Consider the following 24397-nt stretch of genomic DNA (forward strand, 5'->3'; position numbering starts at 1 on the left):
TTGCCTCTGCACCTGCTGAGATAAATGTCGTCTAAGGACGGGAGACCGGCTCTGCTTATTTCAGACGATTGGTTGCAGTGCCTTCAGGGCGGCTCCCACTCCAAACAGTGGAAAATGTCAGGATGCTCGGCACCACACGCCAGTAAAAGCAGGTCAGGACGGCCGAGCCAAGGCTCTCCATCCTTGCATTGAGCGCGTTTACATGGGAAGTTTAATTCCTCTTTAATTCAGAATTAAACTTAAATCCGATTTAAAATGAGTAAAAATTACAATGTAAACACCTAATTCCGAATGAAAATGGCCATTCCGAATTAAACTTAATTCCGAAGTAAGTGGCTGGTTTATTCTGATTTTAAATCCAAGTAGAATAATTCTGCGATCATGTATCCACTCATTCCTCTTTAAATTAATTCCGGTCTTTCTTTCTGCTCGTTCCCTCGCCCGTCTGTCTCCATGACGCTTATATTACGCGCTGGGCTGGTTTTCCTAACAAAGTTTCAAGATGCAGCAGCAGTAAACGCTGGTCAAGAGCAGAGACCATTTATTTAATAAATACCGGTAGCTTGGAGGACCTGGAAACAAAACTGCAGCTATTCTTCCTGGGGTCCGACACATAATACACAGTACATTAGAACAAAAAATTAAATGCAACCCTAAATAGGTAGCATATAAATAAAGAAAAAATAGAGTCATTCCTTTTAACATTTAGATATAGATAAAAACAATACATGTTCATACATTTTATAACATCAACAAATTCAAACAATGTATAGTTATCATAGTTTGCACCAATAACCATTTTTAATAAATAATATATATATATATATATATATATATATATATATATATATATATATATATATATATATATATATATATAAACACATACGTTTTATATATATATCTATTCAGGGGATGTTTCTTTACTAACAATTGGAATTCTTTTATGTTAATAGTTTGCTTAAAGTGTTTGGGAAGTGGGTTCCATGCCAACCTGATCTCACAAAAATCCGTGAAATGCCCACGACCTCTCACCACTATTTTCCGTGGCACCAGCACGGAAAGTGGTCAAATTCCGTGTGAGCACCACGGATACTGTACCTATGCAAAGTCAATTGGGATCCGTTGTCGTGATATATACACAGATTATTACATTATTATTATTTATATATCATTCTTTATTATAGTGGCTAAGTGGCTATTTCACATCAGTTACGCCACCTCCGTCATCATGGCGACAGCAAACAACATGGTTATATACTCGAATTTACGTTAAATACTAAAAAAACACTCGCCGTCAAAATACTGTTAAAACATCATCAAAACACCATTAAAACATCAATAAAACACTGTTAAAACAGCGTTAAAACATGCTTTTACAAACTGACAGTAACAAACAGTAACTTAACTAGCGTCAAAAACTCATAACTTAGCCACTATAATAAAGAATATATAAATAATAATAATTGTCACGGCTCAGACAGGACAGAGAACCCAAATGCACAACACCAGGCAGAATCAGAGTCCAAGAGGCTTTATTCGGGTCCAAGGCAGGCAGGGGTCAAAACCGGGTAGTCAGGCAGGTCAGGCAAACAATCCGAAGGGGCAGGCAAAATCCCAAAAAAACAGGAGTCATACAGGGTCACAGGCAGGCAGGCAGGCAGAAACAGAACATGACAGGAAGGCTGGAAAGCGAGGCAAAAACACTCGACGATCTGGCAACAGAAAGGTGGAAATGGGCCGGTTTATGAAGGGGAACTGCTGATGAGGGAAACCAGGTTTGGAGCTGGGTGGGGAAGCACAGGTGAAGGGAATGAGTGGATTTCTGGCTGATTAGGGTGGCAGGATCTGGAAAGACAGGGGAGTGAGTTAAAGTAAAAAACTACACTGGGAAACCATGACAATAATGTAATAATCTGTGTATATATCACGACAACGGATCCCAATTGACTTCGCATAGGTACAGTATCCGTGGTGCTCACACGGAATTATACCATTTCCGTGTTGGTGCCACGGAAAATAGTGGTGAGAGGTCGTGGGCATTTCACGGATTTTTGTGAGATCAGGTTGTTCCATGCAGACGTAGCTCTGTACATCCCCGTTCTTTTACCATAGTTTGTCTTTATTTTTGCCAGTGAAAAGTTACCTTTTGAGTGCATGTCTTGAGCTATGATTTTCTGAACTGTAACATACTTTTTTGTATAAAGTTTGCTGGGTTTTTGATATGGCATGGATCAATCAATATTCAACAGTTGATTAAGATCCGGTCTCAGTATTCAAATAAGCGTAATCATGGTGTATACTGCAGATGTCATCTTTGCTTGAGGTACACGGTCACATGTTTCTGGCTCATAAACGTCAATGCTCTGACTAAAACTCAACCTCAGGGTCAAATTCAGTAAATGAGTCAGACTTATCCTGTGTGTCATTTCTCAGGGTTAAAGAGTCTTGAGGAAGGATTGTTTTCTCCTGTCAGATCAAATGGATCAGTGAAGAGGCTGGGAGATCTGCTACGACACTGCCGTTTGAGTAACCTGTAGTAACCTAATGATGTAGACTGACCTGGTAATGTTCTGACCAGGACTGGCTGTCAGAAACTGCAACTACTTAAGGAAGTATACTCAGTAACTTAACTAAGTATCATTTAATATACTTTATAGTGTCTATTAAATGACAAAGCTTCTTCACCTCTGTCAGGATGTCTCAATACTGCAGTGACGTCCATAACAACCTTTATGGTGTCACTTCCTTTTTCTGTCCTGACCTACTTTATTTTTGTATATTCGGCCAATTCTGTCATTCTTTGTAGTTTTTATTTGCTGCAGTTCAAATTTCCTCTTTATTTCATTTTTTTCTTTGTTTTTTTCACCTAATTTTCAACCTTGAGTTTTTCAAAAACTCTTTGTTTTTGATAACTGGCATTTAGGTGGTTCTGTCTTCATGCAGGGGTTAGACGAGGCTGAATCCTCCATCATCAGCAGGACATCTGAGCAAAGAAAGTCAATGAAATAGAGTTTCACAGGGATTTGTTTTCATATGTTGTCTGTTGCCTTGAAATCCAGTTGCAGGAGGCAACTTGATTCATAAAGATTTGACCTGAAAGTCATTCACATGTACTTATTCAGACATTGTATCCTTAGAGGACTATGGATGAAAAAGGGATGAAGCAGCAGTAGAAATAACACGAATGGCAAAATAAATACCAGGGAAGGAAAGTTAATTCAATTTTCAATTAAATTGTATTTATATAGCGTTTATTACAACAGAAGTTGTCTCTAGGCGCTTTCCAGAGACCCAGAACATAAACCCCTGAGCACAAAAGTCCATGTTACAAACCAATTTTGACTTCATAACAGTGTTGACTGAATGGATTCACATCCAGCTGGGTGGTTTTTCCAGTTTATTTTCCAGGTAAACAGATTTGGGTGAATGAAAAAAAAAACGGTTGTTTGGGATCAGTGTACTGGCCTTTGTAAATAACTTCTTAGCACTGATTAGATGCAAAAAAGTGCATTTATTCAGAAACTTTTCCAAACGGCTCAATTATGCAGGGCTAGTGTTATGAGCTATAGGCTACGAATAACATAACAACTCTGAGCTTATACAATTAAGCCTAAGATCATACAACTTTTTACCTAGAATTACACACTAGAGTTTGGAAATGACAATTAACAAATATAGCCCCATTATACAGAGGGCCACACTTCAGATGTTCAGGACAGCAACAAATACAAATACCTCCAAATACAAATACCCTCCACAAGCAAATGGCAACTTCAAGGAGGCCGCGAGGATGTCGGTCACAGCCAGTTACCAGAAATGAGTAAAGCAGACACTGAAGAGCCAGTTGAATGAAAAGGCAATGCAAGTTTATTTGTAAAGCACAATTCAACACAAGGTAATTCAAAGTGCTTTACATCAACATTAAAAGTGGCAAGACACAATTAAACAGTAAATAACAAATAAAATAAGAGGTAAAATAATAAAAAGCACAAGTTGTTAAAAGTAAGGGCAGTAGAGTTCAGCAGGTTCATCTCATTCTTACCATGGCAAGAATTACGTTTCTATACGGTCAAAACGTACAAAGACCGGGTCAAGTACAGGATTACAAAAGTAATCTGTAACAATTCATACGGTGAATTAAACCAATTTGACAACTCTATGCCACAATGCCTGTTTCCAGGTCTTATTTCACACAACTGATGAGAATTTCGTTTCTATACGGTCAAAATGTACAAAGACCGGGTTCTACGTCACAATGCCTGCATTCAGGGCTTATCCATAACTTTGCACGGTTTTCAAAAATCATAAGTATTTAATTTAAGAGTACGCTTAAATAACAAAATGAAATAAAATAAGAAAAGAGGTAAAATAATGAAAAGCACAAGTTGTTAAAAAGTAAGGGCAGTAGAGTAGAGCAGGTAAAGTAAACTGGAAATGGAATGATCTAACCAGGCAGTGGTCAGAGTACAGAAACATCCGGACTGAATATGGGTTGGAAATCCCAAAGTCAAGGTCCTGTAGGACTTCCAGATCAAGATCAAAAACCAACCAGGCATTGTGGGGGTTGGACCAACTCGAGAGCAGTCGTGATTGACGTTGTTATGGCCGGCAGAGAACCCAAAAGCAGCAGCACACAGAGCACAAAGTGGTAGTAGTCTGGTTCACTTTATTTCCCAACAGGGGCGAAGAGCAGGCAGGAAGGCAGGACCGGGATCAGGCATGAATCAGTGTCAGGTTGGGAAGACAAGGTCAGGCACCGGAGAGCAGGAGACAAGGCAGAGTCCAGGAACAGGCAGGGTCGGCAACGGGAGGTCAGGGCAGGGAACGCTGGAGAGTCTTGCATGGCAAAGAAACAATCTGGCAGTGGGCAAAGAGGAGAGTGGAGTTTATAACTTCTTGATTGCTGAGGAGCTGCAGCTGGAAGAGCAGGTGACTGGAGTGAGTGATGAGCTGGGCGTGGCTAACGAGGTGGGCGTGGCTGGCAGATGGAGTGAGCAGGAGAGAGGGGAGTGGAAAACCACTGAAGGCAAGTCTGAGCGCAGGAGCCGCAGCAGCAGTTGGTGGGCGTCTCCTGGATCGTCGTGCACCGCGGCTACGACACCCGCACCACAGAGGGCGACGTGGCCCTGCTGAGGCTGCAGCGCCCCCTGGTGTTCAACCAGTTCGTCAGACCCATCGACATCTGGACGGTGCCGCTGCTGGAGGCCATGAGGTGCAGCATCACCGGCTGGGGCTCGACCCGAGAGAGTGAGGACGGGGTTGGGTTCTGCTCGATCGGGGGGGACTTCCCGGGCCAGAGGTCCTCGAGTCCACTGGCTGCAGGAGGTCAACGTGAGCATCATGGCGACGGATGCCTGCAACGACTACTACAGTACAAGGGCTGGGTCAAGCCCTCCATGTTCTGTGCTGGGAAGGAGGGAGGAGGAGTCGACACCTGCCAGGGGGATTCTGGAGGTCCGCTGTCCTGCTTCACCGGGACCCGGCACCAGCTGGCGGGCCTGGTGAGCTGGGGCGTGGGCTGCGGCCGCGCCCAGAAGCCGGGCGTCTACACCAGGATCCAGCAGCACGTGGGGTGGATCTCCGACGTCATGAATCAGGTGGAGGTGACCGACGCCGCGGAGGAGGAAGGTGCGTTTCCATCCCAGGCGGGACCCGAAGACGGCGACTAACTTCATGTGAACGAATCTTTGACTGCGTTTACATGCAGTCAATAACCCTTTTAAAACCAGAATATACACGGCCATGTAAACACCAATAACCCCTTTGAATAACCGGAATTTGCTCATATTCCGGTTTTTAAAAACCCGAAAATGACTCCTGGGTTAAAAAAAAAAAAAAAAAAAAGTCTGAGCGGAGGACTGACCATGACAAACGTTGCACTGCCAGGAGACAGCAACATCATGAAGAAGGAACACAAGAAACTGGGAAAGTAGCAAGGCTTGAAGGAAGACATTAGGGAGATCTGGAAGGTGAATACAGCAGTGTTGGCTGTAGTTGGAGTGGTGTCCTCCAAGCTAGGAGAGTGGCTCCAGAAAATCCCAGGAACAGCATCAGAGATATTGGCCCATACACCGGGAGGATATGTCCTGAATAGGTGCAGAATGTATGAGGCATATGAGGTATGATCATACAGTATGTTATTCAAACTTTAGAGGGGTTTGTACAATAAACTTCAGATGATATGGATCTATTTTTTCTTTTGCTGTGGTGTCAGCAAACAAGGGCTGATCAAATGAAGTTATAATCAGTAAAGTAGCATCTCTGCAGACCCCTCACACCCAGGACACAGTCTGGTTGAACTCCTCCCCTCTGGACGGATCTACAGAGCTCTGTACGCTAAAACTGCTCAAGCTGTTGCTCTGATGAACTCTCATCACTCATAGAGTCTCAGAGAAATCAACCACTGTGCAATAATAATAATGTTAATAATAATAACCACAATGCTGTAACAATGCACCTTCAATAACCATGTCTACCTCATACTGATGCACCTTTCACTTTTTTTTAAAATTGTATATAAGAGCTGTATTTGCCTATTTTGTTTGTTTGTTTGTTTGTTTATTTCGGTCATTTGCGTCTTTATTATTCAATCCCAAAAAAGTTGCTTCAATAAAAAAAAATATTTTCATTCAAACAAATAAATTAATAAAAAATAAAGAAATCGATTTAAGTGTTGTTTATCTCATTGAAAATATTTTTTTCGATTTGAATGGATTTTTTTTTTATTGAAGTGAAAAAAGTTTAGAAGTCATTTTTTTTTTTATTGATTGAAGTGAAAAAAGCTTCGAAGCCTTTTTTTGTTGATTGAATCATTTTGACACAAATCTACCTCCATAATTCTGATTCTGAAAAGCTAAACAGTCTCACCGAGTGCTGCAAGAACTGCGTGTGTCCACAGGGGGGCAGTAGAGCGACTGTCGCGATGCGGGCTGGGGGAACCGAAGAAGAAGCAGATGAGCCATTAGGACTGTCTCAGAAAATTAGAATATTGTGATAAAGTTCTTTATTTTCTGTAATGCAATAAAAAAAACAAAAATGTCATACATTCTGGATTCATTACAAATCAACTGAAATATTGCAAGCCTTTTATTATTTTAATATTGCTGATCATGGCTTACAACTTAAGAAAACTCAAATATCCTATCTCAAAAAATTAGAATATTCTAGGAATCTTAAGCTGTAAACCATAATCGGCAGTATTTAAATAATAAAAGGCTTGCAATATTTCAGTTGATTTGTAATGAATCCAGAATGTATGACATTTTTGTTTTTTTTAATTGCATTACAGAAAATCACAATATTCTAATTTTATGAGACAGTCCTGTATATTAGCACTACAGTGGGTGGAAGAGGTCAGACCACAAAGAGTGGTCATTTGTTCAGACTCCACTGCAGCCCTGCAGAGCTTCACTTCAAATAAAACAATAAGAGACGACCTAGTGTTGGAAATATTAATGGTGTTGTGGAGGTTATACAGAACTGGAATTACTTTGCAGTTTTGTTGGGTTCCTGTCCACATGGGTGTTCATGGCAATGAGAAAGCAGACAATATTGCTAAAAGAGCACTGAAATTGAGTAGTGAGGTAATTATGGAAATTCCTTTTGGTAATGGTGAAGCAAAATCATGAATTAGAAAGGCAGTGAGGGACTCATGGCAGAAGATGTGGGACAATGGTGTTAAAGGGAGAAATTTTTATAACATACAGAAGTCAATTAACGTGAAGGTTTTCAAAGGAAAGTGTAGGAGAGAGGAAGTCATCATTTCTAGATTAAGATTAGGTCATAGTAGTTTAAAATCAACTCTGTATTTAATGGCAAAGTCTGTGTCTGATAAATGTGAGGAGTGTGATGTCACAGAGAATGTAGAGCATGTGATTCTTAAATGTGGCAAGTATGAGGTAGAAAGGAACGCTTTAAGAGACAGGATGTACGAGCTGGGACGGGAATGGAGTTTAGTAGGTTATTAGGGAGGAGTGAGGTGATGAGGGATTGTTATAAGGAAATCCTTGTCTTTCTTAAAGATGCAGGGATAGATAATAGGATATAAATGTGGTTATCTTATTTTATTTAGGTATTTCCTTTTTTTTTCTCCTTTCCCCCTTTAAGTTAGACTTTTTTTTTATTGAACATAATTTTTTAAACAAGAAAAACACACTTTATACAAACTGCAAGTAGAGGAAATATAATATAAGAAAAAAGAACATTTTGTGAGGTATGAACAAGAGACATATAAAAAAAAATGAAGATAGACAAGTAAAGTTAAAACAAAGGAACAGTAAGGCATTTTAAAGCAAATAGCATCGACATTTCAGAAAGAGACTTAAAATAAAATATACTTTGATATATCGGTTAATATTTTTTTTGCAGTTATTTGACTTAATATTTTTTAAAGAAACAAAAAAACTTTTGAAATCATTTATAAAAAATTGGAATAAGGGCTTCATTTTTTCCACTTACAACAGTGTATATGATATTTAGCCAGTAAGAGAATGACATTAACCAAGAAGGACACTGATTTGTCAATTGTATCTATTTAAAAAATAATGTTAGCGATTTCTCATTCATTTTTAAAGATAGCCAATTTCTAATTTCACGCCAAACAATTTGTGAGACAGGACACAATAAAAACATGTGATCAATTGATGCTTGAGATTCATTGCAAAAAGCACAGGGGTCAACTTCAAATTTAAATCTATGTCTCAAGAATTCAGCGGTTGGATACATTTTATTAATCAATTTAAAATGAGTTTCCTTGACTTTGGAGGGAATGGGCCGTTTGATATAGTTTGAGTGGGCTTTTTCTAGTGCAGACAAACTTAAAGACTGTGAAGTGTCAGAATATAAACCTCTGTGGTAGTTGTTAAATGATCTCGACTTAAAGACAGAATTTATAAACTTGTTGTTACATTTCTTATCCAATAACCCATAATCCTCAATAACTAAAACGGGAAGTGCTGTCTCAATATCTCCACACATTAGAGCACTTTTAATCAAATGAATAAGTGGCAGGGGAATGGCTTTACAAACCTTTATAAATTCTGCATGACAATTTAAACCATATTTCCCTTTAAGTTAGACTGTAACTTTTTTTTTTTAAACAAACTTTATTCAACATTTCAAAAGTACAAAATTCCTTTGAGGAAACATTAGTTTGCAACTGAAACATAAATTCACAACACACAAGCGAATGTGTAAATCTATACATTTTTTTCCCAAGATAATCTTCTAGATTAAATTAAAAAAAATTAAATAAAATAAAGTAATCACAAAATAAAATAATCACAGGGGTTGACATTTCAACACAAGTGTTTAAGCGTAGCAAAATTTGTAAATTAAAGAGCAAGGGACTTTAACATGGTTTCATATAAATCATGTTTAGACTGATTTTCTTTTGATAGTGTTAGACTGTTGATGTAGTAATAATCCTGATGTTGCACACTCCGGTACAGCAGGTGGCGGTATAACCTAGTAACGTTGGTTGTGATCCGCCAATAAACCTAGAGAAGAAGAAGAACAGATGAACACATCACTACGGTGATGTCTACGTTGACAGGACGGCTGCAGGAGTCCTGGGTAAAGCCCGTCCGCCCCGGCATGGCAGCAGAACCTTCCCCCGGTCCCCGGGAACCCTCCCCCGGTCCCCGGGAACCTTCCCCCGGTCCCCCGGAGCGGTTCCTGCAGGAGGAGCTGGGCAGCGACCTGAAATCCTCCAGGAAGGTGGAACATCTGCTGCACAAGCTGAGAGACGAGAACGCAGCTCTGGAGGAACAGGTAGAGAATTAAACCTACCGACCACCTGAATAAACACTGCTCCCAGTAACACCAGAACCAGAGCCTCATCACTTGACATGTCTGGGTCAGCTCCTGCGATTTAAAACCACCCCAAAAGTGGCAGGTAGCCCATGTCAAAAGTACAGCTGGTTTAAGGCTGATTTATGGTTCCGCGTTACACCAACGCAGAGCCTACGGCGTACGGTGCGCGGCGCTGCGTACCTTACGCCGTCGATTTAACGCGGAACCATAAATCAGGCTGCGTGGTGACGTTCAGGAGATGGAGGAAAACAAGATCTACAGTAACATTTACAGTCTGATCTACAGTAACATTTACAGTCTGATCTACAGTAACATTTACAGTCTGATCTACTGTAACATTTACAGTCTGAGCTACAGTAACATTTACAGTCTGATCTACAGTAACATTTACAGTCTGATCTACTGTAACATTTACTGTCTGATCTACTGTAACATTTACAGTCTGATCTACTGTAACATTACAATCTGATCTGCTGCAACATTTAGAAAACCATAATAACACATTCTGAACTCGATATGTTCCACAACAGAATTTCAGATGAAATCTTCCGTTAAACAATTCACTCGTTGTTTTCATGATTACATCTCAGATCAAATCATGCTGAAACAGAAGTGAAATATCATCAGACAAAGGTTTTGGAACTGTGTGGAATAAAGGTTTTTTTTAAACAGAGAAACACAGCAATCTCTCCATCTTAAATGGACATTCAGTGCATTTAAATGCTGATTTATTGTTTATTTTTACAAGTTAGAGAGACATCAAATCCTATAATATTTGCCACTTTGGATTTATGTTGCATGTTATGTATGAAAGTTTCAGATTAGATCTTTTTCTGAAGACGTCTGGTCACAAGCGGCCAGGTCTTAGCACATGTTCATTGTGATTTTCCAGCTTGACATGAGCAAGCAGAACATGCTGGAAGAAAAACAGAAACCAAGACATGATAATAGGACGTAGAAAGCTTCATTGTGGACATTGCTGTGCAGAAATGGTGCGAGCCATTGCCCAAAAGCTCAGACTCCTGGACACAAGTGTCCCAGACCACATTCAGATCTGGCCCCCGTGTTCACATGTGAACTCATGCTGGAAGCTGATTGGCTGGACACGTATCACCACTTCCTGCTTAAGACGTTTCTAATTCTCATAAGATTATTTGCCTGATGAAACTCTAGAACCTACAGTAGAGTAGAGTATCAGGGCTGTGCAGGAGAAAAAATATTTAAGAGGGGAAGATTTTTTTTTTATTGTGCACTTCGAGAAAAAAAGTCCAAATGTCGAGATTAATGTTGAAATACATTTTCGAGAATAAAGTCGAAATTTCGTGAATAAAGTAGAAATTTCGAGAATAATTTGACTTTTTTTCTTGACATTTCGACTTTTTTCCCAAAATTAGCAACCTGGCAGTGATTTTCGATAGCTTTTTAAAATTTGACCGACAAGTGGACAATGTTGTGAAGACCAGTTTTGATCAGTTACGTCTTTTAGCCAAAGTGAAAACATTTTTGGGCCGTCACGACATGGAGAGAGCTATCCACGCTCTATTCATAATCTCTCCTGTGAGTTACGTGCCATCTCTGACCTGGGCCTTTTTAAATCTAAAACGAAAACTTATTTATTCAGGGTGGCTTTTAATACCCAGTATTGTGGCGACACCTTTTTATACTTTGCTCTTGATGTTTTATACGTTCATATGTTTTATTCTTTTATTTTGCTGATTGTATGTTTATTATGAAAGGCACCTTGGTTCACCTGTAGGTCGATGTAAGGTGCTATACAGGACTGTCTCAGAAAATTAGAATATTGTGATTTTCTGTAATGCAATTACAAAAACAATTAAAGCTGCAAGCAGCGATGAACGGGCCCTCGCACTCACGTCCACCGCCCCCCATAAGCATATCAGAAATGACACCACCCACGACTCTCTATGTCAAACCATTCAAAAGTTATAGCAGAAAAAAGGAACAACCAATCAGAAGAAGGGGCGGGGCTAATTCAGGCCAATGAAGGTCAAGGACTCCATACAGAGTCTGATGACACCACCCACGACTCTCTATGTCAAACCATTCAAAAGTTATGGCAGAAAATCGGGACAACCAATCAGAAGAAGGGGCGGGGCTAATTCAGGCCAATGAAGGTCAAGGACTCAATACCGAGTCCCATGACACCACCCACGACTCTTTATGTCAAACCATTCAAAAGTTATGGCAGAGAAAAGTATTCTAGGGGGCGCTGTTGAGCCGTTAGGCAACGCCCATTAATGCAAACCATGAAATATCAAATGTATCGCCAGGCCTGGTTTGCATGCAAAATTTGGTGACTTTTGGAGAACTATCAAATATGGACCAATCAGATGAAGGGGACGAGCGCTTTTTCGCGTCTAGCGTCGCCACGGTAACACTTTTGAAAGAGAGAAGTAATGTGCGTCGTCACAGGACAGAGACGAACATTTTGATGTAAAAAAAACACAAAAATTGCTGACAAAAATTTCGGCATATTGCCAGGCTTGAACTCCCAACCTCTGGCACCAAAGACCGCAATAATCTGGCTGAGCTAAGTCTCAGCTTTTCCTTTCATTTAACCTACTGGCTTAGGACAGACCAACATAGCGATAAAATGTCTGGAACTTTTTTTTCCTAATTTTTTAAACATTTGTAAGTTATAAATATTAGTAAAACCCTACTATTTTAATTATTACTTTTTCTGTAACCATTCTGCCAAGGTTGTAACCGGGCTGAGCCGGGAATATTTCTGAGGTCACCACATTACAGGGAACTGATTGGTCGGGGGACGGGGCCGTCATCACCCTACTCGCCACTGATTGGTCGGGGGGCGGGGCCGTCATCACCATACTCGCCACTGATTGGTCGGGGGCGGGGCCGTCATCACCCTACTCGCCACTGATTGGTCGGGGGGCGGGGCCGTCATCACCATACTCGCCACTGATTGGTCGGGGGCGGGGCCGTCATCACCCTACTCGCCACTGATTGGTCGGGGGGCGGGGCCGTCATCACCCTACTCGCCACTGATTGGTCAGGGGGCGGGGCCGGCAGATGTTTGAATCAGGAAGCGGGAGTCAGCGCGAGAGCGACTGGCGGCTCGCGGCGATTTTATTATAAAAAAAGGACAACCAATCAGAAGAAGGGGCGGGGCTAATTCAGGCCAATGAAGGTAAAGGACTCCATAAAGAATCTGATGACACCACCCACGACTCTCTATGTCAAACCATTCAAAAGTTATAGCAGAAAATCGGGACAACCAATCAGAAGAAGGGGCGGGGCTAATTAAGGCCAACGAAGCTTAAGGACTCATTACAGAGTCCCATGACACCACCCACGACTCTCTATGTGAAACCATTCAAAAGTTATGGCAGAGAAAAGTATTCTAGGGGGCGCTGTTGAGCCGTTAGGCCACGCCCATTAATGCAAATCATGAAATATCAAATGTATCGCCAGGCCTGGCTTGCATGCCAAATTTGGTGACTTTTGGAGAACTATCAAATATGGACCAATCAGATGAAGGGTGGCGCGCTTTTTGGCCACGGTAACACTTTTGAAAGAGAAAAGTAATGCGTGTAGTCGCAGGATAGAGACGCACATTTTGATGTATAACACATCTGGGTTCATGATACGGTTCGGGCCGTATTAATTCTCGAAGGAATGGCATATATTGCTCCAAAATTACGTGATTCATTCAGAATGTTCAAAATGGCCGACTTCCTGTTCGGTTTCGACCATGGTGCCAAGAGACTTTTCTGTAAGTTGCAACATGATACAGGTGTGTACCGACTTTCGTTCATGTACGTCAAACCGTATTATGGGGCTTGAGGCGCAAAGTTTTTTCTGTCTGAACCAATCAGATGAAGGGTGGGCGCGCTTTTTGGCGTCTAGCGTCGCCACGGTAACGCTTTTGAGAGAGAAAAGTAATGCGTGGTGTCGGAGGATGGAGACGCACATTTTGATGTATAACACACCTGGGTGCACGTTACGGTTCGGGCCGTATTAACTGCCGAAGGAATGGCATAAATTTCGCCAAAATGACACAATTAATTCAAAATGACCGACATCCTGTTCGGTTTCGGGCATGACGCCAAGAGACTTTTCTTTAAGTTACGTCATGATACAGGCGTGTACCGATTTTCGTGCATGTACGTCAAACCGTATCGTGGGGCTTGAGGCACAAAGTTTTCAAGGGGGCGCTGTTGAGCCATTTTGCCACGCCCATTAATGCAAACCATTAAATATCAAATTTTTCGCCAGGCCTGGCTTGGGTGCAAAATTTGGTGACTTTTTGGGCACGTTTAGGGGGGCAAAAAGGCCCTCCTTTCGTCAGAAAAATAATAAGAATAATAATAAAAAAAATACAAATAATTCCTACAGATACAATAGGGCCTTCGCACTGAAGGTGCTCGGGCCCTAATAATGTCATACATTCTGGATTCATTACAAATCAACTGAAATATTGCAAACCTTTTATTATTTTAATATTGCTGATCATGGCTTACAGCTTAAGAAAACTCAAATATCCTATCTCAAAAAAATAGAATATTCTGGGAATCTTAAACTGTAAGCCATAATCGGCAATATTAAAATAATAAAAGGCTTGCAATATTTCAGTTGATTTGTAATGAATCCAGAATGTATGACATTTTTGTTTTTTTAATTGCATTACAGAAAATAAAGAACTTCATCACAATATTCTAATTTTCTGAGACAGTCCTGTATATATCTTTTACTTTTTTACCTTTTTACCCCCTTCCCCGCATGCGTGCATGTGTATGTTAAGTGTACTGCTGCTAACACGTGAGTTTCCCCATTGAGGGAGTAATAAAGGACTATCTTATCTTATCTTATCTTAAACGTGTGTGTGTGTGTTTTGTGCAGGTTCTGACGGTGTGCAGCTCCGTACCTCCTAAAGTGTCAGCAGCTCTGTCAGCTGCAGCCCAGGCCAGATGTTCTCTGGAGGATGTGCTGCAGAGAGAGCGAGGCATCTCCAGCAGGCTGGATCAGGTAGAGACGTCTGTATGGACCATCACTGCATTCACACACGCTCTTCAGGCACTTTCAACCCATGGGGTGAAGTGGAAATGGAGAGAAGGACGACATAATCAAACATTGAACATTGTTAAAGCCTTCAACGGTCTCGCCCCACCCTATTTATCGCAGCTTTTAACGGTGCGTGAGCATGGCAGGGCGCTGAGATCCTCAAACCAACTGTTGTTGGAAGTTCCCAGGTCAAAGGTCAAGTGCTGGGGTGACCGAGACTTTTCAATCCCCCCCACCCCCCGGGCTATGGAACAAGCTCCCCTGCAACACACTATCTCTGACCTGGGCCTTTTTAAATCAAGGCTTAAAACCTATTTATGTAGAATGGCTTTTAATACCCAGTAGTGTGGTGACACTTTTTACTCTTTTTATTCTCTTTTTTTTTTTTTTTTTTTTGCTCTGTCTTATTATCTTTTTTCTGTATGTTTTATTCTGTAAAGCACTTTGGCTCACCTAGAGGTGGCTGTAAAGGGCTATATAAATAAAGTACATTTACATTTACATTTAAAAAGCGGAGAAAAAAAGGAGGAAAGCACAGCTGACACGGGCCTGTCCTGGAGGCAGATATTTGTTGATGTGTTTTACACTGCAAATACTCAAAATCTTATTTCTAGTTAAAATGTCTCATTTTTAGTAAAAAAAAAAAATCTCATTACACTTAAAACAAGACTCATCACTGGAAAAAACAACAATTTTCACCTGTTTCAAGTAGATTTTCACTTACAAGATTTTTTTGCTTGTAATGAGAAGATAAATCTTGTTCCACTGGCAGATTTTTCTACTTATTTCAAGTGAAAATTTACTTGAAACAGGTGAAAATTGTCAAATAACAAGTTATTTTTCTGGTAATGACTCTGGTTTTAAGTGTAATGCGATTTCTTTGACTAAAAATGAGACATTTTAACTAGAAATAAGACAAATATTCCTGGTAAGATTTAGAGTTTTTGCAGTGCATGGCAGCATCAGGAACAGCAGCTGGAGTAGACCTCACTTCACTCCTCAGACAGCTGATGGCAGCACATATTTACATGTTCTGTTGTGAAGCTTTCATGAACTCCAAAGCAACTTAGAGACGTGAGCGATGACTGTTACTGTGTGTCCTGCAGCACCTGCAGCGCGGCCGGCTGTGGGTGGACGATCTGGGCCAGACGCTGAACCAAGTTGATGCCATAGAGAGACCCATGAAGTACCTGCAGTGTCTGCAGCACATAGAGGAGCTCAGGTACTGGACATGGAGACGGGTGTGGGGGAGCGCTCTAGAGTTACCACAATGGGGGACACTTTAGAGATCCAATGGTGCTTCAACTAGAACCTACTCGGCTCATCTCAACTCTGCCTGGTTTCTTTTCCACTACAATCCATCACCTGGAGCAGAAGTAGGAGGTTGGAGAAGCTGCTGTGACGTATTTGATTGTGTATCTAAATGAAGAAGACAACACTAAAGATGTAGAACCTGGAGGAGATGATAGATGTGCTGCTGGGTCTGTGGCTTGTGTTCCATATCAAGTTAAAACATGAGAGTGAGAGAAACTTCAAGCGGCGACGCTTTTGAATTTTTTTAGTTTGTCTCTGCGCTGCTGAAAAGTCATCTGGAGCCGTGAGCAGCTATGAAGAGACAGAGCTCCTGGTAGATCTGGTCGTTCCTTATCTCCATCTAGATCTTTTTAATTCTCTCCTCAGCACCAGGTTTATGAACATCTGACCCTCAGAGTTGGATCATGAAACAGACTTTTGCTGCCATTGCTGGTTGAATAAAATGAACCAGAATCCGTCAGAGTCTCTTTCTCTGATTTCCTCCTCCTGACTCAGACGTCTGACTCCAACCCCCCGACCAATCGGTGGCCTGTAGTGTGATGATGTCAGATACAGCCGACTCAGCAGCTTAGAACCTCGGCAGAATAGATACAGAAAAGTATCTACTCGTCACGTTAGACCCCTAGTGGCAAAGAACCAAACCGAGTCGAGTCGGGCTGAGTAGGAACTAGTGCGGGGGTCGGCAGCATGCAGCTCTAGAGCCGCCCTAGTGGCTCCTGGAGCTTTTTCAGAAATGTTTGACCTTTTTTTTTCCTTTTTCCTTTTTTTCTTTTTTTCTTCTCTAGTTTTTCTCTTTTTTCCTTTTTATTTTCTTTTTCTCTCTTTTTCTTCCTTTTTCCTTTTTTTTAAATCTCGATATTTTGACTTTTTTCTCGAAATTTTGACTTTTTTCTCGACATTTCGACTTTTTTTTCGAGATTGTACTTCAACATTTATCTAGACATTTTGACTTTTTTCTTGAAATTTTGACTTTGTTCTCGACATTTCGACTTTTTTCTCAAGATTGTACTTCAACATTACAACTTTTTTCACAACATTTTGACTATTTCCTCGAAATTTCGACTTTTTTCTCGAAATTTCGACTTTTTTCTCGACATTTCAACTTTTTTCTCAAGATTGTACTTCAACATTAATCTTGACATTTCGACTTTTTTCTCGAAATTTAAACTTTTTTTCTCAAAGTGTATAATGAAAAAAAAAATTTCCCCCAGTTATAACTAATATAGAAACATGCAGCATGTGTTGTCTTCATTCTAAGGCTGATACAAGACTTTTCATTTTTTGCGGCTCCAGACATATTTGTTTTTTGTGTTTTTGGTCCAATATGGCTCTAAAACATTTTGGGTTGCCGACCCCTGGGCTAGTGGAAAAGCGCCACAAGTTTGATGACAGAGAGGAAACAAAGGGGGTGAACTCATTTGATAATATAATGTTTAGAAAGGGGTCAGTAAATAAATGTGGTTGAAAACGGTTGTTTTTGTGTGCTGTAAAATCCCAGCAACGTTGGTCTTCGTCCACAGCGCGTCCGTCCAGCAGTGTCTGATGGTCAACAGCGTTTGGGACGCCATCAAAGCCGTGGACAAGCTGGCGGCGCTGGACTCTGGACTGGGTCAGTCTGGCTGCCGTCACCTGCAGGACTTCCTCAGAGAAACCCTCTGTTTCTGGCACAACATTGTCAAGGATCGCCTGTCCAGGTGGGGCTCGGGACACTCCGCCTAACTCCGCCTAACTCTGCCTAACTCTGCCTAACTCTGCCTAACTCTGCCTAACTCTGCCTAACTCTGCCTAACTCCGCCTAACTCTGCCTAACTCTGCCTAACTCCGCCTAACTCCGCCTAACTCCGCCTAACTCCGCCTAACTCTGCCTAACTCTGCCTAACTCTGCCTAACTCTGCCTAACTCTGCCTAACTCCGCCTAACTCCGCCTAACTCTGCCTAACTCTGCCTAACTCCGCCTAACTCCGCCTAACTCCGCCTAACTCCGCCTAACTCTGCCTAACTCTGCCTAACTCCGCCTAACTCCGCCTAACTCTGCCTAACTCTGCCTAACTCTGCCTAACTCTGCCTACACAGCTCTATACTCTGGAACACTGCAAAAACTCCAAATCTTTACAAGAATATTTGTCTTATTTCTAGTTAAAATGTCTAATTTTAGTAAAAAAATCTCATTACACTTAAAACAAGACTCATCACTGGAAAAATTACTTGTTATTTGACAATTTTCACCTGTTTCAAGTAAATTTTCACTTGAAATAAGTAGAAAAATCTGCCAGTGGGACAAGATTTATCTTCTCATTACAAGCAAAAAAATCTTGATCGACTGGATCCATTTTTTTTGCTTGTAATGAGAAGATAAATCTTGTTCCATTGGCAGATTTTTTTCTACTTATTTTAAGTGAAAATCTACTTGAAACGGGTGAAAATTGTCAAATAAGTTATTTTTCTGGTAATGACTCTTGTTTTAAGTGTAATGAGATTTTTTGACTAAAAATGAGACATTTTACCTAGAAATAAGACAAATATTCTTGTTAAGATCTTGAGTTTTTGTTGTTTTTCTCATTTTTAGTAAAAAAAAAAATATAATTACACTTAAAACAAGACTCATCACTGGAAAAAACAACAATTTTCACCTGTTTCAAGTAGATTTTCACTTACAACATTTTTTTTGCTTGTAATGAGAATATAAATCTTGTTCCATTGGCAGATTTTTTTCTACTTACTTCAAGTGAAAATCTACTTGAAACAGGTGAAATTACACTTAAAACAAGAGTCATTACCAGAAAAATAACTTATTTGACAATTTTCACCTGCTTCAAGTAAATTTTCACTTAAAATAAGTAGAAAAATCTGCCAGTGGAAAAAGATTTATCTTTTCATTACAAGCAAAAAAATCTTGTTCCATTGGCAGATTTTTCTACTTATTTCAAGTAAAAATTTACTTGAAACAGGTGAAAATTGTCAAATAACAAGTAATTTTTCTGGTAATTACTCTTGTTTTAAGTGTAATGAGAGTTTTTGACTAAAAATGAGACATTTTAACTAGAAATAAGACAAATATTCCTGGTAAGATTTAGAGTTTTTGCAGTTAAGCTCTTCATAGGCTCAGTGCTTGTCTCTAATTCCCCCGCAGTGATTTTGAGAAGGTGCTGACTCAGCTCCAGTGGCCGATCATCTCGCCCTCCGGCCCGTCGCTGACGCCCACGCCCAACAGCCAGGAGATCAGCAGCCAGCTAGAGGTGCTGGTGGCGCAGCTGCTGGCCCTGCAGACGTCGTATCCTTCCACGCAGAGGCTGCACAGCCGTGTGCAGAGCTCACCCACACCAACACTGGAACAAAGGCACACTTTCTTACATTAATGCTCCACGGTTTAGTCCCTGGATTTACTGGACAGTGTAGGGCTGGGAATCCATTCACATGTCAAGAATCGATTCCGATTCTTCAGATTCAGAATCGATTATCAGGGTTTGATTCGATTTGATTCCGATATTGATTTGGGTTAGTGTTATTAAAGCTGTTTTTTTGAGCTGTTGCATGAATTATATGACTGTAGTTCTGCAACATATTAACACTAGTATTATATTGAGATTCAACAGCAAGTATTGCAGCTAATGATGCTGTAAGGACCAATCAGCTCCCAGAATGCTGATAGAACTGAAACAGAAACATCGTGGGGCAGAATTACCAAACAGATCCAGGGAGGAAACAGAGGAACTATTTTTTTTCCCCACATTCCATTTAAATTTGTTCCATTTTCTGTCTTTTTTGGTTTTTAATTTATGAGAATTTGGTTTTTAGCATTTTATGCAAATGTAACGCCAAGACAGTATATAAAGTAATGAAATATAGACAATTTATGCAATTATAACTGAAAACTTTAATGTTTTCATACCTTTAAACATATTTAAAGGCAAAAACATGGCACCATTTATTCTCGTGTTCCACAAAACATTCCTTTTTTGGGGATAAACAAAAAAATACCAAAAGTTGTAATGTAATGATGAAAAAAAATCGATCTTTAGACATAGGAATCTATTTTTAGGAATTAATATGAGAATCGATTTAGAATCGGAATATCGATTTTTCTTTCAACACAGGCGTAGTACAGTGAGTGAAAATAACCGAGTCAATTTCCCTGTCTGGTTTGACCTGACTTGGTTAAATAAAGCTGATTCTGATAATGGGTTCCTGTTCCAATTATGATGGTGATTGGATGAGGAGACATTTTGGAGTCTTTTAATGATGCTAAGATGTCATTTCATGATTCACAACTTTACAAAGTGGTTTTCTGAACTGAAAAAAATGGAAATGAAGCTGATGAGAAAAAGAAAAGATGGAACCTGAGTACATTTGCAGGGAGCGAGCAGCTCCCTGTTCTGACTCTTCTCCTAGTGAACCCGATCAGAAAAACCTTTGATCAACAGCTCCGCCATCCAAGTGAAATGTCAGAATACGTGTTCCAGTGTTCGTGGAGGTAGTTTTGTGCTTCCAGGCAGTGATTGTGTGTTAGGTGGGCGTGCGTTTCTTTAACTCTGACAGTGATGACCTCATATCTCAGAGGACGGCAGCTTCCTGTCAAAGCCAAGCTGCCGTCCAGACGGCGGCGGCGGCCGCGCCGCTAGCACCGGTCCCCGCCCTCTGTCTGCCCATCCAGATCATGCTGCTGCCGCTCGCCAAGAGGTTCAGATACCACTTCTATGGAAACCGCCAGACCAACTCCCTCAGCAAGGTTTCTGAAACAGCCGGCTCCACCCAGACATTCACATACAGATTATAACAAGACCTTTACCGAGTCTAACAATAGATGGATGAATAGATAGACTTATGGCGCTTTTCCACTAGTACCTACTAAACTCGACTTGCCTCGGTTTGGTTCTTTTCCACTAGGGGTCTAACGTGCAGAGTAGATACTTTTCTGTATCTATTCTGCCGAGGTTCTAAGCTGCTGAGTCGGCTGTATCTGACATCATCACACTACAGGCCACCGATTGGTCGGGGGGTTGGAGTCAGACGTCTGAGTCAGGAGGAGGAAATCAGAGAAAGAGACTCTGACGGATTCTTGTTCATTTTATTCAACCAGCAACGGCAGCAAAAGTCTGTTTCATGATCCAACTCTGAGGGTCAGATGTTCATAAACCTGGTGCTGAGGAGAGAATTAAAAAGATCTAGACGGAGATAAGGAACGACCAGATCTACCAGGATCTCTGTCTCTTCATAGCTGCTCACGGCTCCAGCTGACTTTTCAGCAGCACAGAGACAAACAAAAGAAATTGAAAAGCGTTGCTGCTTGAAGCTTCTCTCACTTTCATTTTTTAACTTGATATCAAACACAAGCCACAGACCCAGCAGCACATCTATCATCTCCTCCAGGTTCTACATCTTTAGTGTTGTTGTCTTCTTCCTTTAAATCAAACAATCAAATACGTCACAGCAGCTTCTCTCCAACCTCCTACTTCTGCTCCAGGTGCTGGATTAGGGCTGGGCGATATATCTAGATTTGAATATATATCGATATATTTTCAAACACGATATGGTACGAGACAATATCGTTTATATCGATTATTCAATTTTTTTTTTTTTTTTTTTTTTTTTTTTTTTTTTAATGATTTTGATATTGCTTATTTTGTGACAAATTGACTTAAATGTTTTATTTGAGACTTGCACAAATGTTTTGTTATTTTCACACCTGTCAACCTCCAGTGGAAAAGTCTGCCAGTTACTGTCTACATTGTATTAATTGCACAGTGTATTTTAATTGAATTGTTAGGCAGGAAAGGGATATTTGTTTTATTTTATTCAAGAAACATTTTTATTCTATATATGCAGACAGTTTATTTTTATTTAATTTGTTTTATACATTTTGACATGTGTGACATTTGGCACGAGGCTTTGTATTAAAACTGACTGTTTTTTTAAGGGTTTGCCTCAGAAAAAATGAAGCTAACAGAGATGCTAACAGAGATGCTAACAGAGATGCTAACAGAGATGCTAACAGAGATGCTAACAGAGATGCTATGCTATAATGCTTTGTTATGTCACAGAAAAAATATCGATATATATCGAGTATCGCCATTAAGCTAGAAAATATCGAGATATGACCTTTGGTCCATATCGCCCAGCCCTATGCTGAATTGTAGTGAAAAGGAAACCAGGCCGAGTTGAGATGAGTAGAGCCGAGTAGGTACTAGTGGAAAAGCGCAATTGCATACAGTCACATGACGAAGCCACATATTGTACAATACGAAGACAATAAGGTAGGAAAGACAAAATACAGACTTTACAGAGAGCAGGATAAAGTGTTGAGTGACAGAATTGCACTAAGTGTAAATACGTTATAAATAAGTTAAGTTAGAATTTTAACTTAAAAGGAGTATATTGCACTGGATGTATGGAGTCACTAATGGAGTCACTATGTTTGTTTGTTGAGAGACTGAATGGCTGAGGGGAGTCTGTTTGTGGTGTTTTTATTGGCCTGTCAGGCCTTCCTAAAGGCAGCAGCTCAGTGAGGTGATGGCCGCGGTGAGACGAGTCTTTCATGACAGCTGTTGCTCTGGAAAGATAACGGGTGTCAACAACGTTCTCCAGTGAACGTAGAGCAGCCTATGACTGTACCTGCCGGCCCAACGACCCGGTCCAGGCCTTTGTGTCAGCTGCTGGACAGCCTGTGTACCCTACTGGGAGAGTGTATGTGATGATGCTCTCGAGGGCAGAGGTGTAGGGATTCAACAGTAGTTTGTGATGCGGGTTGCAGGAGGATGTGCAGGCGCTGCTGGGCCTTCTTTAAAACAGCTGTGGGGTTTGTGGACCAGGTAAGGCTGTCGGAGATGTGGATTCCCAGGAATTTGAAGCTATGGATGATTTCCACATATTCTCCATTTATAAAGACAGGATGATGATCAGTTCTGTTCTTTCTGGAGTTCAGGATCAATTCTTTTGTTTTCTTTGTGCTGAGTGACAAGTTGTCTGATGAACACCACAGTGTCAGTCTCTGTAGGCCGACTCGTCTCCGCCTGAGATGAGACCCAACACTGACTGCGTTTACATGCAGTCAAAATTCAGGTTATTGCTAATATTCCGGTTACGGAAACATTGGGAATATTCTGTTTACATGGTAATTAATCATTCAGGATATCTGGATCAAACCAGCGACGCACGGAGAACGTGATGACGCAATTCCCGTCATTTCTGCTTCTTCTTCCTGTATCCAAATTCAAAACAAATGCTGCTTCGCACAACTTTTCTCTCTCCTTCTTGTAAATCTTCTATCCCGGTACTTTCTACCGTCTACAAATGCAGAAATGTTCATATCCTTCATTACATTTATGAAGTGATTAGTCTCCTCCTGGTCTTGGTTTCTCCGTGTTTAGAAGAACTTCCTGGACTCAAAAGACCAGGATTCCTTGTGAACAGAGCATGAGCAGAAAACAAATTCCTGTTCCGTTTGATGGGGATATTCCGTTTGGTGTTTACATGACCCAATATTCAGGTTTTAAAAGGAGTAACCCAGGGCTCATATTGGGGTTTTTAAAAACCACAATATGAGCAAATTCGGGTTATTCAAAGGGGTTATTGGTGTTTACATGGCCGTGCAAATTCAGGTTATTGCCAATATTCGGGTTTTAAAAGTGTTATTGATGCATGGAAACACAGTCACTGTGGTGTCGTCTGCAAATGGAATAATGGATTTGGTGGGATGAGAGGGGGAGCAGTGGTATGTGTATAGAGAAAATAATAAGGGTCCTAACACACAGCCCTGTGGGGCGCCACTGCTGAGTGTGATGGATGGGGAGAGGCATCAATCTCGACATTTCGACTTTATTCTTGAAATTGTATTTCAACATTATTCTCGCCATTTCGACTTTTTTCTCAAAGTGCACAATAAAAAAAAATCTTCCCCTCTCAAATATTTGTTCTCCTGCCTGGCCCTAATACTCTTCCGTAGATACGTGACAGGAAAGGTCTCTGTGACTTTGCTGTTGACACGGAGAAACCCACATTAAAATGGGTGGATGGAGTCCGTCAACATCACGTTGATGTCGCTCGTAGATTATTTCAGACTAAACCCCAACAGTCACGGCTCCAGAGGGGGCAGGCGCCGCATCAGCCGCATCAACCGTATTAGCCGCCAGCAGCGGGGATGAACCCGGATGACGTTTGTCCTCCGATCTGCAGGAATGCCGGATGAAACCCTATCAGGCCGAGCGGGGACCGCCCCCGTTTGATCAGG

General features: G+C 40.9%; 2 protein-coding genes across 2 annotated transcripts in view; both read left to right on the forward strand.

The window, feature by feature from the left end:
• Positions 1 to 4722: 4722 nt before the first annotated feature.
• Positions 4723 to 5672, forward strand: LOC133424188 (trypsin-1-like). The gene is made up of 3 exons (XM_061714637.1): positions 4723 to 4751; positions 4854 to 4971; positions 5046 to 5672. Exons 1-3 carry the CDS (start codon positions 4723 to 4725, stop codon positions 5670 to 5672), a joined length of 774 nt encoding a protein of 257 aa, XP_061570621.1.
• A 3845-nt stretch (positions 5673 to 9517) lies between these two features.
• Positions 9518 to 24397, forward strand: part of rint1 (RAD50 interactor 1) — a 38798-nt gene continuing 23918 nt past the window's right edge. Inside the window, exons 1-6 of the mRNA XM_061714236.1 lie at positions 9518 to 9774; positions 14698 to 14823; positions 15966 to 16081; positions 17694 to 17867; positions 19304 to 19444; positions 20710 to 20899. Coding sequence (XP_061570220.1) covers positions 9541 to 9774; positions 14698 to 14823; positions 15966 to 16081; positions 17694 to 17867; positions 19304 to 19444; positions 20710 to 20899 — 981 coding nt within the window. The 5' untranslated portion in view covers positions 9518 to 9540. The remainder of the gene's footprint in view (positions 9775 to 14697; positions 14824 to 15965; positions 16082 to 17693; positions 17868 to 19303; positions 19445 to 20709; positions 20900 to 24397) is intronic.

This window comes from Cololabis saira, chromosome 23 (genome assembly GCF_033807715.1).
Source record: "Cololabis saira isolate AMF1-May2022 chromosome 23, fColSai1.1, whole genome shotgun sequence".
NCBI classification, from domain to species: domain Eukaryota; kingdom Metazoa; phylum Chordata; class Actinopteri; order Beloniformes; family Belonidae; genus Cololabis; species Cololabis saira.

What these genes read in the sequence shown, in the direction of transcription:
- LOC133424188 (XM_061714637.1), top strand. Translation starts at nt 4,723, where the DNA reads ATGAATCAGTGTCAGGTTGGGAAGACAAG. An exon ending in TGTCAGGTTGGGAAGACAAG is followed by an intron (nt 4,752 to 4,853) that starts GTCAGGCACCGG and finishes TGCATGGCAAAG; the next exon opens with AAACAATCTGGCAGTGGGCA. An exon ending in AGCTGGGCGTGGCTAACGAG is followed by an intron (nt 4,972 to 5,045) that starts GTGGGCGTGGCT and finishes GTCTGAGCGCAG; the next exon opens with GAGCCGCAGCAGCAGTTGGT.